General features: G+C 42.2%; 1 protein-coding gene across 4 annotated transcripts in view; it reads right to left on the reverse strand.

Moving 5' to 3' along the window:
* The window catches only part of stxbp5a (syntaxin binding protein 5a (tomosyn)), a 129,967-nt gene extending 112,179 nt beyond the window's left edge, over positions 1–17,788 (reverse strand). For all 4 annotated transcript variants that reach the window (XM_072442828.1, XM_072442821.1, XM_072442813.1 and 1 more), the window contains exons 1-2: positions 17,592–17,788; positions 15,687–15,784 (exon numbers count right to left, since the gene is read on the reverse strand). In XM_072442828.1, coding sequence (XP_072298929.1) covers positions 15,687–15,784; positions 17,592–17,729 — 236 coding nt within the window. In that variant the 5' untranslated portion in view covers positions 17,730–17,788. The remainder of the gene's footprint in view (positions 1–15,686; positions 15,785–17,591) is intronic.
* Positions 17,789–18,629: the final 841 nt, after the last annotated feature.

Below are 18,629 nucleotides of genomic sequence, written 5' to 3' on the forward strand. Positions count from 1 at the left end.
ATGTCAACTTAGTTTTTAATAAAAGACAGTAACAGGTATCTTATAATTCATTTTGTGCAGCAGCAAGCCATGATTCAACTGTGCACACTCCTGCAATGTCAAGGTTGTAGAACAAATGCTCGGGAAACATATGAAACGGAGCAGGAGGGAGGACGCAAAGGCTCATGGGAAACACGATTATTTGCAGTAGCTAGTCAAAAATAATGAGCAGGGGAGAATCAGCAGGGGGCATTTTAGGTTCTCTATTCCCCAAACCACAAAAACACAGCAATGCGCCAAAGGGGCAGTTGAGTGTGTTTTTTTTTTTTTTTTGAGTCAAAGCCCCGTGGAGTCTCAGAGGCCACGTGAAGGGCACAGGGAGAATTGAGATGACAAAATCTTTCTGTCGAAGTCAGGGCCCTTACATGCTCGCTGGGGAGCGTGGCGACCTGACAGCCAACGTTACACTCAGGAAAGCCTCAGCTGCACCGGGAAGAAAAACCAACCGGGTGTCAAATATGCTGCAAAAGTACTACTGCAGAGGCTGACGGGGGCACATGAGGGAGCGGAGGCAGGTGGGTAAAGAACACCAAGTTTACCTCATAAAGCCAAAGCTCATTCTGTGCATAGAATGGACACTCACAAGATTCTTTACATTGCATTATTCATTCAATCACAGCTATTATTGTAGCCACAGACCGACGCCGCCCCCGACCTCCGACATCACTTATGATCGCACCGCATTCATACATAGGCGAGGTGGCGGGTTAAGTGTCTGGCACAACGGAAACTGGTCCATGCGAGAATCGATTACTCAGTTGATGGCGTCTTAGTCGACCAAAAATGTTATTAGTCTTCAAGTTCTTTTATTGGAATTATAAAGGATTTACTGTATTCCGCCCACTTGATTGCCACTTTTGTTGTAATCTCACTTCTGGTCCAGCGCGAATTCCATTGGTTTAAATGGAGAATGATGGAAAAGTCTTGCCGCTAAAATATGCTGTAAAGTAGATTGATTTGTGAAAGTATCCAATGTTCATGTGACCAACAAGTCAATTCCCATCGATTACCTGGGCAGCCTGAAAACGGCTTTTTAGTCTGGGTAGAACTTATTTTCTCTCGAGGTCGGCAGCCCTATGCTAACTAATAAAACCAGAAGATGGATTACGTCGTTTGGCGGCTTCCGGAATCAGGTGAATAGACCGCAGCAGAAAAGAGAAGGAATGAGTACGCTGGAATGAATTGTGATATTTTTCTGCCTTTTTGCTAAATAAATGCATGCAATTTACTAGTAGGATCAGTGCACTTTGGGTCAAATATATGATCAGATCACAGAGATATTTGAGGGCTTTAGTTAATTCCACGTTCTCTTTTATCGACTAATCAGTGCACAGGGAATGTCTTTAGGTGTCTTTATGAAGGATTATGGAATTTCTAACCATTGCACTGAATACTTGGGAGTCCACACTGATGTTCTAGTCCCACAAGCTGGAGTCAAATAAAATATATATTTGTATGAAATTTAAATCTTCAGATCCTCCGAGTGCAAACTAAATGTTGAGGAGAGGAAGACATTCAGTAAATTGTCGCTTACAGCCTTTATAGATGAGTGAGAATACACCCGGTATTCTCAGCAGTTTCCCATCCCAGTATAAACCAGGCCCAACCAGTGGTGTGGCCGTTGAAAAAGTGTGCCGATTACAGCCCCCATAACGTCCTTCTGGCTTAAACAAAACACTATCAATCAAGCTCATAATTGGTTTATCTGCTCATATAATACCACTCCGACATGGATGAAGAGTGACATTCAATCGCCAAAAAAAACACTTTATTTTACTGCCGTCATTCTTAATATCTCTCTGACAATGAAGACTCCTGAGACAGCAGTTTTGTGGTAAACTCAAGATGAAGACATGTGACATTTGGGACACAATGATCAGCGGCTGACATATAGAGATAATAGACCCAGATAAACACAGCAGGCACATCAGGGATTCTGTCTTTGTACTTAAAACAGTTTATATGATTTATATACTATAATGATAAAAAACATTTTCAGCCCAAAATATAAAGCCTTTTCTTTAATATTGTCTTGAAAATCATTCTAACACACAGTAAAGTTTTTTTTTTTTTTTTCCCAGTATTGATTAGTATCCAGGTGCAACCTAATCTTATGTAGAACTAGGGAAAGATATTTTTCTGAAAGAATTGGAAGCTGAATTAACAACTCACGTGTCCTGTTTGCCACAGTAAACAGATTAACAAACCCTCCAGCTCAGCTGCCGTTAGAACTCATTTCCACATCCAAGTGTAATGAGTTTGCATTATTCTTTAATGACAAAGTTCAGGGCATTAAAAATGCTATAAATCCCACAATGCAAAAAATTACCCTAAAACCACCAAGACACTTAGAGCTAACTCACTTTGCACCAGTAACTGACAAAACTGTCCATGAGATCATCACCAGTCTGAGTTCATCTACATGCTGCCTCGATGTGTTACCCACCAGATTTCTAAAGTCTGTGCTGAACAATTTGTTAGCACCATTCACTCACATAGTTAACATGTTGCTTCAATCTGGAACATTCCCAATGTCTTTGAAAACTGCGGTCATAAAGCCTCTCCTAAAGAAGAGCAGTCTTGATGCCGCAGTACTGAGTCATTACCGGCCCATCTCTAATCTGCCATTTTGGGGCAAAGTCCTTGAAAAGGTTGTTTACCAACAGCTCACAGATTTCCTCTTAATAAACAACTCATTTGATGTTTTTCAGTCAGGTTTTAGACCTCATCACAGCACTGAGACTGCTCTTGTCAAGGTGACAAATGACATCCGCCTGAACACTGACACGGGCAAAGCCTCAGCCTTAATTCTGTTAGATCTGAGTGCTGCTTTTGACTCTGTCGATCATGGGGCCCTCTTACAGAGACTAGAGGACTGGGTGGGCATCACTGGCACTGCCCTAAACTGGTTAAGGTCCTATCTGGAAGACAGGAAGTACTTTATTGAAATTGGTAGCTGTGTCTCAGACCACATGACCCTGACCTGTGGAGTGCCCCAAGGGTCAGTCCTGGGTCCCCTTCTGTTCAACCTCTACATGATGCCGTTAGGTCAGTTGATACGCAGTGAAAATGTGTCCTATCACAATTCTGCAGACGACACTCAGATCTATGTTTCACTATCGGCAGGTGACTATGGACCAGTGGATTCACTCTGTCACTGCATCCAACAGATCAGTTTGTGGATGCAAAACAACTTTCTCCAGCTGAACTCAGACAAGACTGAAATCATCGTTTTTGGCCCACAGAAACAAAGAGAAAGTGTTACCGGTCACCTCCAGAGTCTCGCTCTAAAACCTACAAACCAAATTAGAAATCTGGGGGTAATAATGGACTCAGACTTGAACTTTAATAGCCACGTCAAATCAATAACATCAGCAGCTTTTTACAATCTAAAAAACATTGCCAAAATCAAAAATATAGTGTCAAAACCAGATTTAGAGAGACTTATCCATGCGTTTGTCTCCAGTAGATTAGACTACTGTAACGGCTAAACAGCTGCAGTACATCCAGAACGCTGCTGCTCGGGTCCTGACTAGAACCAGGAAGTATGAGCACATTAGTCCTGTTCTCAGGTCTCTGCACTGGCTCCTGTGGCTCAGAGAATAGACTTTAAAGCAGCTCTGCTTGTGTACAAGTCTCTCCACGGCCTAGCACCAAAGTACATCTCAGACCTGTTAGTGCCATTTGAACCATCTCGGACTCTGAGGACCTCAGGGACCGGCCTCCTGCTGGTGCCCAGAGTCAGGACAAAACATGGACCGGCCTCCTGCTGGTGCCCAGAGTCAGGACAAAACATGGGGAATCTGTGTTTCAGTTTTATGCAGCTAAAACCTGGAACAGTCTTCCTGAAGATGTGAGACAGGCTACTACTCTGACAATGTTCAAATCTAAGCTAAAAACAGTTTTGTTTAGCTCCGCATATGACTGAAACAATTTTTTCTTTGCACACTTCTCTTTTGTTTGTGATTTTATTAGTTTAGACAATCAGTTGGATTGATAATTTTTAATTTAGTTAATTTTATTGTATTTCTGTTTCTGTAATTTCTTTGTGATTTGAATGCATTTTTCCTGCTGTGAAGCACTTTGAATTGCCTTGTGTATGAAATGTGCTCTACAAATAAACTTGCCTTGCCTTGCCTATCCGTGTATATATTTTTACAATCCATAAATACTGTATAGCCTTTAAATTAAAATGTCTGAATTAAAGTTATTGGAGAGCTACTGGAAAGGGTAATGGGAGTAGTAATACTACTACTCCCATTACCCAGGCGGATTGGTGCAGCGGCTGCAGTGATGCAGTCGCTGCATCGCACCGTTGTGGTGAAGAAGGAGCTGAGTCGAAAGACAAAGCTCTCGATTTACCGGTCAATCTACGTTCCTAGCCTCACCTATGGTCATGAGCTTTGGGTAATGACCGAAAGGACAAGAGCGCAGATACAAGCGGTCGAAATGAGTTTCCTCCACAGAGTGTGGGCGCTCCCTTAGAGCTAGGGTGAGGAGCTCAGTCACGCGGGAGGAGCTGGGAGTAGAGCCGCTGCTCCTCGAGCTGAAGTGGCTCGGTCATCTGTTCCCCTGTTCCCCCACGACCCGGCCCCAGTTAAGCGGAAGAAGACGGATGGATGGGCTTTTAAGTGCCATCACAGCATCCATAGACCCTCATAGATGTGTGTATAGAAACTGGAGCTGTGGTGAGGGGCCCCGGACAGTGGTCAGACACTTCATCCCACTCGCAGAAGCACAGCATATTGACCACGACTAATATGAGTGTAAATCGATGCGCAAAGCAACGAGGGGAATGTGCAGCAAGTGCAGAGAAAGAAGCCAACTCTTCCATAAAGCTGACCATAAATCACAGACAATGGGTGTGGCTGCGAACATGGGACTCGACTGGTGAGAAGAGCAGGAAGCGTGTCTATAAACATGTATCTACTGGATGGGGATCCTCCCTAGTGTTGTGACAGTGTAACATGTATTGATAGGTTAAAGCTCGAATCCGCTGAGAAACAAAAGCTCTCCCATGCCCACTTCATGATATAATGGATGTTAAATGTTTGTGGCCGTTTAGTCGTATTGCATGAAAGTGACAGGCCTAAATTGGGTTACAGAAGTCAATGTAATGGTCACAATACGGGAATCAAATCAAAATACCCAATTTGACTAAGCTGTAGTAAGCTATAGGTATTCAATGGTTAGAAGCCAGCACGTGATCAGCATGTCATCAATACTGATTAGTAGCACCTTCAACTTCAATATTGAAACAATCAACAAAACCATGTATCTTGTGTAGGGCTGTCAGCCTTTGGTCGTTTAATCGATTAATCGGCCGATGGCGTTTCAGTCAACAAAAATTAGTTTTACTTGAATTATTATTTCTATTAATCTTGAGAATCCATCTTGTTAGGCTCCTGCTGATTCGTTTTCAGTCTGCACCAGTGGTTTAACGGACCAATCACAGGGCATTAAGGGCCCATAGGCGGGACTGGAACCAATCACAGAGCAGCATTGTAGTTTGGGCAGAAGTCAAAACGATGGCGGCGCCAACTGACGTACTTTGGCCTATTTTAGCAGAAATACACTCTTTTGTTTGTGAAAACGTGCACACAATGGCGCGTTGAACATTTGTGGATGAGAAAGAGGACTGTGTTTTTATGAACACATTTAATTTAACTGATTTAACACAATTTAGATGTTTCTGCTTCTTCCGCTGTTGTGACGCTTCGACCAATCAGAGTGAAGTATTTTTTAACATCCCAATGGCTTTTTGGAGAGCCTTCCCAGATTGATTCATGTGAAGAACTCAATTCAGAGTGAGACACAGATCAATCTGGTGTGAGCCAGGTTATATTTCTATGGGAACACATGAGAAAGGAGGAGAAAGTGATTGAGCTGGCTAAGGTTTCGGGAATGAACCATGAGTTTAATCTGCCTTTTTTTTTGCAAATAAATACATTGTTTCCTGTTACTTTTCTGTCTGAATGTTGTTGTTTTTTTGCATGAACTCGTCATGGTCTCGTGAGTGCAGTATGGATAAGATTGAGAGTTTTGAGTGCTTTGAGAGCTTTTTCCAGCTCTCTGGATTGGTTCAAATATTTATGTAAATTTGTAATACTATGACAGCAGGAAAGTCCAATACAAATGTGTGAATAATGAATTGTAATGTATATCATTTACCACTTACTAATTGGGACAGTAAATCATTAGATTTTTTTTTTTAATGTAATTAAGCGAAAATTGTTTTGTCCCAATTCAGATACATTGTTCCATTTCACAGTGCGTCTAAATGTTTCTTGGTGCTTTTAGTGTGATTTTGTCCATTGTTAATTAATTGTTTTTAATGAGTTACTGTGCACTCTGAGCTTGGTGCAAGTTTAACTAAACTTAAAGGCCGTGGCTGCAGAGCCGCGGCGCGGTCAAATGGCCCAGCAGTTTCAGGAACCACGGCACTGCCATATAGCCTCATGGCTTACCCCAACCCTAACCCTAACCTTAACCTTAACCTTAACCTTAACCTTAACCTTAACCTTAACCTTAACCTTAACCTTAACCTTAACCTTAACCTTAACCTTAACCTTAACCTTAACCTTAACCCTAACCCTAACCCTAACCCTAACCCTAACCCTAACCCTAACCTTAACCTTAACCTTAACCCTAACCCTAACCTTAACCTTAACCCTAACCCTAACCCTAACCCAAACCCTAACCTTAACCTTAACCTTAAGCTTAACCTTAACCTTAACCCTAACCCTAACCCAAACCCTACCCTTAACCTTAAACTTAACCTTAACCCTAACCCTAACCCTAACCCAAACCCTACCCTTATCCCTAACCCAAACCCTACCCTTATCCCTAACCCTAACCCTAACCCAAACCCTACCCTTAACCTTAACCTTAACCTTAACCCTAACCCTAACCCTTCTAAAACGGCGCAGCAGTTTCAGGAGCCACGGCACAAAATAACATGGCAGTTTCGGCCGCGTGCCGCGGCTCTGTAGACACTCCCAAACTTAAAGCAGTTTTAAGGGTCATAATGAAACCGCTGTGTGCTGTCTGCATGTCTTTTTAATTGGCCTCAACCTAGGAAGTAAAGCTGGTGTACCTTTAGCACAGTGGTAGTTGTGACACGCGCTTATGAACTCATCGCTGGGAATAATGACGAGACTCGCTATGCGTTGCGAAAGTTAAATAAGCTAAACAGCTTGAAGTACAGCTAAAAATGAACAGTTTAGACAGGAACCTTTCACGTTTTTGAGACACTTATCATCAGGTATTGCATCTTTATTATAATAACTGTTAATAACTGTCATTATACATTATACGCTTTCATTCTTCCACTTTCAAGTCTTCAATGAGGACTAGACAGCTTCAACTGTATCTACCTCCACCACACTGTCAAACTGATTTGGTTACATAACGTTCACTATCAATTAACACCATGTAATTAGCACATCAAAACACTCTTTGCCATATCCACACACACAACAACGTATCTAGTGCATAGTGATATCTTCTCCATGCTCCACTGCCATTAGCATGAGTTTTGTGGAGAGCCAATGAACCTGTAGCCATTCATTTTGCGCAGCCCACATGACATCGGATGTTTACAATGAGCCGCCTAAGCATTGTGGGCCGTCGGCTAGGAATAATTACGGAGCAGGTTGCCGACCTCTGAGGCACTGAGCGGTGGTATCTCTCTCACCACAGCTTGGCCCATGCAGTGAAGTCCGGCAGCACAGTTAGGATGGGGGGAAGCGGCTTGCAGCATCTAACAAAGGGTCTAAAGTGTGTTCTTAAATGTATTGTTAATTAAAGTACATGTTTCTTAGAATGTTTTCAGTTCCATTACAATTTCAACACCATTACAATGATTCACCCCGATTTATTTGCATGTAGATGAGGGATGTCAAGTTTATTCTGTTGATCAAGTAATTGCAATTATTTTTTGTTGTGACTATTTAGGTCACAATATAATGGTGAAAAATTATAATATCGGGAATTAATTTCAGTTCAATCTATTCTCCCAAAAAACATGTAAAGCTCTTTTTGTCTGTCTGTTTATTTGACAATATCATTACTTTTTCATTCAGAAAGTTTCATTTCATAAAGACTTGTGAATGTATCAAATTAAGGATTTGAATGTTTGGTCTTGGTGCCAACAATCATGAATAATCATAAAATTGTGATGTTTCTTCTCACAATAGTCGTAACTGAAATTTTATATCATCCATCCATCCATTCTCATCCGCTTATCCGGGGCCGGGTCGCGGGGGCAGCAGTCTAAGCAGGGACTCCCTGACTTCCTTCTCCCCAGACACTTGGGTATTCAATTTGATATCATGACATCCCTAAAATAGATGCCCTCCCAGATGTTAGAGCCATTTTATTAATATCTTATAAAAACATACATCGAGTAGTATTTAGCTTCACTCATACTTGGTTAATGAATCCAGTTAAGTAAGTCCTCTCCCCTCTGTGCATCAAAAAAGACTCCATTTTGAATTTTTCAATTTTGAGACATCAAAGGTGGTTATGAGTTCTTCTGTGCTGCTTTTAAGTCCTTAAATAATCGCTAAACTATTTCTGAGTTTTTTTGCCAACAAATCACGTTCATTACAGCTGTGTGCCTGCATTAGCATGTCGTGGGCAAGCTAGGTTTGTTTCTCGCCTTTGAAATTACCCCTACAGCCAGTAGATGGAGCTCTAACTCAATTTCTAAAGTGGGAAACGGCCTGATATGAACTCAAGTTCTAAATCATGAGATTGCACAGGAGTGGTATTTGCATGTGTATGTTTGAAGGCTAAAAACTACACTAAAGTTTAGTTTACACTAAACTAAAAAATAAAGCAAAAAGCCCATTCAACCATTAAATTAGTCATTACACAGGTATTACTAGGTACCGATCCACTATAAACACTTAATTTAACTGATCTCGAGTATAGCTTCTCTTCAAGACTCAAAGCCCATAGTTGCTGGTGTGAAACTATATGTATTAGACTTCTTCTTCTAATTGGTTCAGAGTGGCACAGATAGTATGGCTGGAGAGACTTCAAGGGATCAATGCAGAACACAACTGGCAACGTCACCACTATGTTAAAAACTGTACTAAACTTATCTTATGTCATCTCAAAATCATCACAATTTAAAATATGATATCAGCTTAATTATTCTTTAAGACATCTGTTTCTTTTCAGAATTAGAAGCACAGACATAACTGCACCTCCAAATAGGGACGTTTGGGATGGCCTTAAGTAGTAATGACCATACCAATATATATTTGTATTGAAAAGTCCGCCCAGGAAGTCACATTACAGACACTTTTTAGTATTCCTCACATACAGCAGCTCAGAGTTACCCTGGCCTGAGGCATTAAGACTCCTTGTCCTCCAATGACATTGCTTTCTAGCCAGCATTGGTATTGCTGGGCTTTTTAAATTGGGATGAGTCACTGTAGAGAGAATGTGCACAAATCCATGTGTTCCGTTTTTTTTCTTTTTGCCCAGAGAGAGAAGCAACATTCAAACTCCATTAATTAGCAAGCCAGTGGAAGTAACACTAGTATTGGACACGTAAGGATTGCAAAAGTAAGCATTTGTGGTAGAGAGTGACAGCCAGAGTCAGATTTAGAGTAATTTAGACAGGGGAACCAACATGGCGACTTTAATCATTCCAAAATCCTATCCCGTTTGAGCCTGACAGGGCTAAAGGACATTAAGCCGGACACGCTGTCAGAAACGTGGGCACAGCGCAGCAGCCCAAAACTCACTGCAAAGACTACTAAAAACAAGATTAAAACAAGAAGAAGGGGACTTTTGGGAAATTTGAAGCGTAAAGCTAAAGTCATTGCTTTTGTGGGAGGGAGAGTTCGATATATGTTGTATGATAGAGCAGTTGTCGTTTGATTTATTTAAAATACATATAATAAGCATGGGTTTCTTCATACTAAAGCACCTATATTCTACTTTCTCACTTGACCATTTAACTGCTATAATAGAGTATTGTCATCAAGTAACCCTTCATATTCTGTCGCCCTGTTCCACCTCTTGATGTCATCCATTGGTAATCTTTTTTTATTTATGTGTATGCGGATGTACACCATGAAATCAAGTTTAAATCCAGACTAAACCCAGGAGAAACCCAGGTTGAAACAAAGAAAGGTAAGACGCAGTGGGTTTATTTTCATGAATTCAATTCAATTCAGAAAAGCTCAATGTAAATCAAATGCTTTGTTATTATGATTTATTATTTTTGTTTATTATTTTTTATTATAATTATGTATTTTTTATATTTTGTTTTTAAATTATTATTATCATCATTATCATCATGTATTTCTTTATTCTGCCAAAATGACTATGCAACATGAACGTTACATGCATCACCATCACAGTTTTCAGAATAAAAAAGAAAAATCAATAAATCAAAGTTTAAAAAAAAAAGTACAGAGCAGCGGGGCAAACTTTTAGAGCAATGTCACCTCAAGGCAGAACAATAAAGATGACTCAAACTGAATCACTCAAAATAAAGCTTTGAATGACTTTGAAACCATAATGCACGATAGATCTTAAATCAATTTTGCATAATACGTCTCATTTAATACATTATAATACATATCTTAAATACTATTACTTATAAAACTGGATTGAAATAAAAGTCCAATCTTAGCAGCTCTTTGGTGGCCTTACAGTACCGCACTACTTTTAAGCTTAAAGCACCATCTGGCAAGACAGGATGACTGCTTAAAGTTTAAACCAACCAGCAAATGAAACCAACAGAATGAAATGCAGCCCTTAATTTGAAAGTCCCCTTTAATCTTACCCAAACTGAGAACAGGGAGGTGCATGCTGTTCGGGTTTGTTGGTTGGTTTGGGAAGGTGGCTGTAGTACTTTCAGTGGTAGTAATGGATCTGTTCTATTATTTTCATAGATTACTCGATTTAGCTCTGGCAAAAAAAAAAAACTTAATTGAAAACTTGGTTGGGTTATTGCTAATCTTGTCGCACAGTTGCATTTGTCACGGCTGTAGGAACAGTCCCCTCCGCTGGGATGTCTTGCAATGAATTGGAATTCCGATCCACATTTGTTGATAAAGATGGAACACAGTACGCAGCGGCCAGAAACACCAATATGCATGACAAGCACAAGCTCACAGCGATTGCACGCTTCACATTTGTGCTCAAGGCCGGCCGCCTCAAGTCCAAGATGCTACATCATATTTTAGAGTCATATATGTGTCCCAAGCCCAGATAAAATACGCCCCCATCTGAATGATGATTGTGAAGAAGAGATAATCTGGCGGCGCATGCACTGACAGTTTGATGTATTGATCTGGGTCTCGCTCTTTATAGTGGAGCTGCAGCTCGTGGCGAACACCAGTAAAAGAGGCCGGTCTCTGGAGCCGTGACACAGCTGCAAGTCACACAACCAAAACAACAAATACAATGCATCCCATTATTACTGGAGGCGAGAGCCAAGAGGGACTTTTTGTTTGGGCAAGACTGTAAAACAATCACAACCAGCACGACTACAGCTGTACTGCTAGTATCATGTGATTGCAAGGCAGATATTTGTCTTGAGATGTTACTCGTGGGTTTCAGTCACATGTGTTCTTCTCGTTTTGGAGTTCTTATTCCAACTTGTGATGGGTCCTAATTTTGTATCACTCTGAAACCCATGAACAAGATCCAAACTACATGTAAACTATCAACTTTTGAATACAATACAAAACATCACTAGCATAAAGATGTGTCAACTAAATATTCACAGTAACTCTCACTCATACTACAGCACTCATACTACAATATACTCTAGTAAGCCTACAGTACATTTATTGGCTCATTACATCGAGTGAATTAGTTTATTACTTGAACATCTAGTCTCTAACCGCATTAGGGCTGTAGCCACCTAAAGAAATTCTTGGTCGACTAAAGAAATCAAACAATTAGTCAATTAAAAGCTATTTCAAGTATTTCAATGTATCCAACCTAAACTGCACTCAAAATACTACAACTCCTCACTGTATTTTTATGTTAGAGATATACTATGGGAGGAAAACTGTGGCAATGTGTTAAAATAAACTCATGATTAATTCAAAAATGTCTCCTTTTTGCTGTTATATACATTTTTTGGTTAACTTAGACATCGTCGACCGTTTAATCGACTAACCGACTAAAGGATTACAGCCCAAAACCGCAGTCAGATTTCTATTAATATTACCAATCGCGGCAGCCAACAACACTCCTCACTGTATCACAGATAAGATAACACCGCTTATTCACTTAAGTGTTAATGCGTTTGAATCACAAACTTGTTTTTTGCCCCCACCACCACAAAGCCCATTTTTTTCACTCGGATATTTGCAGAAAACACTCCCCGTGGTTCGCTCCTGTCCCACTGCATTAGCACATACAGATCAATAAGCCTGCTATTCTCAGCCTTAGAAAGGGAGGGGAAAGCCCGCCTCCAGCTAGAGCCTGCGACTGCTCGGATGTCTGCCCCCCCACGCCAGACCCCGTCAAAGGGACAGCAGCTGTACAGTGGCGGGGCAGCACACGCGGGACACTTTGGAGGGGATCAGACGACTCATTGGCGTTTTGGCTGGAGGGATTGGCTGCTCTTCAGAGGATGTGGCTGACAGATATCCACACACTGTCAATGGTGCTGCGGCTGTAATTTTCAATCTTTTGCCACGCTGCCAGCAGATAAAAGTCGCCGTCTGTTGTGGAGCGCACGAGAACGGAGTAAAACATCTAGTATGATAAGAAGCAAGGGGTCTATGACGAGGGCGATTAAGAAGACAAACGTTTTTATCTTGGAATACTTATTGTTGATAGACTTGCGATCATATTCATATATTCATATATTCTATTATGCATTGGAAATGGCATTATAAACGATGATCACTCAAACAAACAACTAAAACGCCAACAAGATGGCAATGACCCATCTTGCAATAGTAATAATGTTAAGGGTAGGGCTACAACAATGTTTCGACTAATTGTCCCTCGTCGATCATAAAAAACTAATGATTTGAGTTGCAATTTCTGTCTGCTCAATCCTGAGTGTGTGGTAGTGAATTGCTCCTGCCGTTCCCTGTATTTTGTTCAGTCCTCTATTTAACAAAATGGACAATATACATAATCATTTGACTAAGCAAGAAATAATTGCTGACCAGTCGAGAACAAAAATAATCGTTAGCTACAGCTCTAGTTCAGGGGTTAATGTCCAATCTATCAAATCACTTCACTTCAATTACTGAAAATAAAATACTCTTTACTTCCTGTATCTACGACCATACATGCCCATTTACAAACCCAGGCGTTTTTTCGTCATTCATATAATTACAAATCTCCAAATATTAAAATAATGCATTGGTCTATTAAAAACAATGTGCTAGTTTCAATTATTTTGTCCCTTAATAGCCTGGTTATAGCCTGGTTTAGGGGATAATGCTCTTTTCATTTACTTTCAATAATAACTACCATATCATATTTTTACACAAAATCAGAGGTTCTTTCCTGGAATTGACTGTTTTAAAATGCATTTCTTTGCCGTGCAGATGACACTGAAGGCCGCTGCTACACCACCAGCCTAAACCATCGGGCGACATAATGTACACGCGTATCTCAATGTCACTGGCAGAGACTAAAAGAAGAGCATCTGAATTCACATCGCTCTGACTGTGATAAGGCTCCTCCTGATCCACATCAGTCAAACGGCAGAAAATAAACTCCTCTTCCATCCGGCTCAGAGTGACCAACCTTCAAGCTCCTCTCGCACAAAGCCCCGGAGATGAGCTGATTGGTTCTCTCATCCTACATCATATAGACTGTAAGATCTTCGAGTGGAGCGCAATGTAGATATGACGCATTAGCCGCATAAGCCTTACTCACAACTACCGGTGATAGCCAGGGAAAATGCACAGGCTTTCTATGGTTTAGCTTCGTCAAAATGTTTATTAGGGAAAGTAGACTAGTCTGTTTGGCTAATTCAAACACATTTATATGTAAAACTCAAGAACCACGGTTGAGTCCGAGTGCATGTAACTGGGGTCCGCGCAGTCCGATAAAGACTGAAAACTGTGAAAAGAGTGACATCAGATATGTGTTTGGACGTGTACTCATTCATTTCAGATCGTCGGAGGTGACAAAATACCACCACGGCTTGGGTTAGGTGTCGTTTTGTTCTGGTCCGCCATGTTTAAGTGAATGTAAAACTACTGGAGCTTCAATGCGTCTCTTTAATACGAGCGACGCAGTTTCTAGTCTCTGAAGATCAAATGCTCAACGTAAATGAGTTGGTTTTGATTCCTCGACGTCTCTTCCCGCTTTTCCCCCATTTGTATCACTTTAGTTACTGTCCACTTAAGCCAAAAAAAATGGGCCCAAAAAAAAGAGGGTTAAAACAAAACTTTTCCTCATGTTAACTCCTAGTAGCTGTATAGGGTTGAATAAGAACATAAATTAGTCATTATAAAACAAATGACTTACCGTAACTGTGTAATTCCCCAATTTATTCATTGCAGTTCATGTTTTTTAATGCTATTGGATGTTTAAAAAAGGGTTTTCGGGGATTATTCTGTTTAAAGGTTATTGTTCCAGTTGCATAAAGTAGAGTCAATATTATAATTTGCCGTGCCATTTTCTGCATCAATACATCATACTTCAATATGTGTTGTCGTATTGTACAGTGGTATAGTGACACATGGATAAAGTAATAGGGATATACATCAAGTTACATCATTTTTACATCCAAATGAACCAATATTCTAATTGATTAATCTCTTTTTAGCCTGCAATTAGTACTCGAGGGTTAATGATCCCGTGGATGAAGCCAAAAAAGCAACCACTTTTGGCTGGAGGGATGTTATAGGCCGGCACCATAACCGTATACTGTAGCTGTCACGTTTTTGCAACCTTGGCCCAGGTATTCATGTTTGAGTCATCGCAGAGCGCAAGCCAAGTTGAGGGCTCCATCACGGCATAATGAGCTGGTAGAGATACGGGACAGGCAGGCAAACACATGGAGAACCTGTAAAATCAGCCTTGCACACACACACACTCTCACACACACTCACACACACACACACACAGGTGCTATATTGGAGGCTATACGACTCCCCGCGGTGCCATTCCACCACAAGCTGTTGTCTCCTGTTTGTGTAAACCAACCATACCGCAATGTGCCATCATACCGCAGCTGCTTTTATTAGATGCAAGATAGACTTTGATATGTCGGTAACTGCTTTTCACTTTGCACAGCGACATGCCTAAAACAAGCAGCGTCCTGGGATTTCCGCATATTATAGAACAACTACAGTGTGGGAGAAATCAAGAAATGCGTATCAATGTACATGAAAATTAATGAAACTCCAACAAAGTCCTGGTGCTATCTCGCAATGGTAAAGAGAAATGGCCACCACAAACAAACCTGGATATTTTCTTTTTTACATCACACCGTCACCAAAAAAACATGAAAAATCCACATTGACGAGCTCTTGCGATGGTAAAGAAAAACTGCTCGCTCACTGATCTTCTATTTTTACACCTCATGATAACGTTTTCAAAGTAGCTCTACCAGAGTTCGCCGCACTTACCTCGTGCAGCCTTCGAGACACATGGCACAAAGTATCTGACAGTAACAAAGCAAAGGATACATTCTCACAGCTCCACTTTGCGTCCCTATGGCCAGGATCTTCTGCACCGGGTCAAAGGCCATGGCCGAGGGTTGGTAAGGGAAGCCATGACGAACAGTCTGGAAAACAACCAATAACGGTGAGTGCAAAAAAAACATACGTGGCATCGATTTGCATTTCACAGCAACAGGGGGCGCCGTTTACGTCAAAGGATGTGACACACCTGATTTCGCTAAACAAATGGCATGGATTGAAGTGCGAAAATGTTATGAAATCCCAACGCCAAATTGCACAGACAAATAAGGAGCGAGGGTTGAATGCTTAGCGAGTTTTTGCATTAGACTTTATGCACCTTTTTATAATCATTGGTCTATTTTGAGTCTCTTTCTCATTTCTCTCCTTTTCATCTACTTTCCAGCTCTGTCTCTCGTCCCTCCCTCGCTCACTATGTCTCTCTTTCCCTCTCTCTCTTTCCCTCTCTCTCTTTCCCTCTCTCTCTTTCCCTCTCTCTTTTTCCCTCTCTCTCTCCTCCCACATGAAGTCGTGATGGCAAAGTCGAGGAACAAAACACATTAAAACAAGCAAAGACGAAGCATTAGATGCATTATGTTGAAGACCCTACTCGTCTGTTTTCTGTCTTTAAGCTACTGTTTGCTTTGTGGTGAAAGGCTAAAGAAGGTTACATAGAAAGCTCTCAGCGAAGAACCGTGCCTTCTTCAACCAAAGCATCAGCACACTCAGGACGAGGTAAACAAGAAAGTTCAAGGCGTCCTGTGTGTTCAAAGATGTTTTGTGGTGGGAAACCAACACATTGTCACAGGAAGTCCAATTAGTTTTGAGTTTTTTGGTGCACGCCACAGCATTAGTAGATGTTTCCAAAATATATCCAACACCATTTTTGGAATTGTGCAAGTTGACAAAATGTAAACTTAAGCCAGTGAGATAAGTTGAGTGAATCTGTTCTGACGTTTTGTAGGAATCAACTAGGATTTTGGAGTCAATATTTTGTTTCCAGTTCAGTTTTCGTGATTTGAACACGTGCATTTCACACCCGACATTATAATGATATTTTTGCACTATCTAAAGAAAAATCCTACATCTTTAACTGCGTTGATCCTGTTCAACTGTGAGCTAAAGAACATTTTTTGCAGCAAAATATAAACGCATTTCTTTATAGGCACTTATCGTAAAGAGGCACATGGGGACAATCCTAATTTACCGTGTTATTGGAGCATGAAAAGCTGTGCAAATTGCTGCAACGTTATTAAACCAATCCATTGTAGGGAAGGAGGGTCTCTTTCCCCCCTTTCACAACATCTCCACCCAGGCGCCACTATTCCCTGTAGGATCGATGCAGTCAGATGGGGGTTAAGATACATGTGCGCACGTAGCAGCCCAGGTGCATTCGGGAGCACTGACTCACCAGCACTGATGGAGAGGAGAGTGATTTGCTAATCTTAAAGCTAGCAGCAGATTATGCAAGGAGGGAGATCAGGTCCCGGCCCAGCCCCTTCAATCCTGACACTCCACGCCACATGAAGCGGCACGGTGACACATGCGTCGAGCTCCACGCATCATCGTCTCGACTGGAACCTGCTGCAGCTTGGCCCATATGTGGAGTCAGTGAGCGGCACCGAATGGGCAGGACTTGATGAATGACTGTGTGTGCGTTTGTGAAAGGGTAAAGAGTGAATGAGCCAAGAGCTGCAGAGGGAACTGCTGAGGTAGTACTAATATAGTGACTGTTGGGGTTTCTTTTCTTTCTTTTTTTTTTTGGAGGTCAGTTCCACCTGCTGTATCTCACATGGGGAGAGGGGCAGTGGGGTTGAGTAATGGCAACATGCACAGTTCACAGAGGGATTTGCATGTGTGTGTGTGTGTGTGTGTGTGTGTGTGTGTGTGTGATGAAGTGCTAGTAGGACCCACCTTGCAGAGCTGGAAATGCTCGGACTGGATGCTCTCGGGGATCAGATGGTTCTCCTGGGGCCCCACTTGGACAGTCGGGGTGGACGAGGACGCTTCTTTCAGCCCGTCCAGCACCTTCCTGATGTTAAACTTTTTCATTTTTCCCAAATCTCGAGCTTCAGTATTCAGGACTCGAACACCTCTGGCTCTCTCTTTTCTGTGGTGTTGTCTTGGTAGGGAATCTTGGGGTGGTGGTGGTGGATGAGGGGGACGACAAATCTCACATTTTCTCCCTGGCGCGTTGCTTCTCCATGCTGCGTGCGGACAAGCTGTTTACGCGTCGGTTCTGCTGCGTTTGCGTAGCGCGCAGAAGCGTTTTGTTTGGCTCCTCTGTCGGGGTTTTGTTGTTGTTGTTGTTGTTGTTGTTTTATTTCTCCTCCTCCCGTGGCTCGCGTGTGTGCCCCACTGCGTCTCGGAATCGCCCCCTTCTCGTCCTCCGCGTCCCTCTCCTCCTCCAGCAAGAGTAGAGTGCGCGCCGCGCCGCTCAGCCAAAGCGGAAACGAAGCGCAACGCCGCTACTGCCGCTGCTGCTGCCGCTCCTGCGCATGTCTGTCAGACGCAAGCGGCTTTCAACGCGCAAATCCGCCGCTTACGCTTTTCTCCCTCTCTCCCTTTCTCTCCTCTCTCTCCATCTCTCTCTTCTCTCATCTGCCCCCAGCGACAGCGCCCCCTCCCTCCGTCTCTTTCCTCCCTCACAGTGGTTTTGCTCCATTGCACCTGGCGACGACGACGCGCCGCCGCTGCCGCCGCTGCTGCCGCTGTTGCCGCTGCGGCTGCAAAACACGGACAACCGCACCGCACTTTAAACGCACGTTGTCCCGTCCCGACCGCGTCTCGTTTCTGCTGTAATCCGTCCCGGGAGGCGCACGGTGCAGGTGTTGGTGTAGCTTCTGCTCCCTGGCGACGTTACACAACAGGATACAGTGGCCTGCGTCTAAAGGAGTAACTGTAATAGCTTAATGTGATGGTAACGATGTTTGTGTGAAATCAGTGCAAAGG

This window comes from Eucyclogobius newberryi, unplaced genomic scaffold (assembly GCF_026437365.1).
Source record: "Eucyclogobius newberryi isolate DKJ021-1_F unplaced genomic scaffold, fEucNew1.0.hap1 SCAF_1, whole genome shotgun sequence".
In the NCBI taxonomy this organism is placed as follows: domain Eukaryota; kingdom Metazoa; phylum Chordata; class Actinopteri; order Gobiiformes; family Gobiidae; genus Eucyclogobius; species Eucyclogobius newberryi.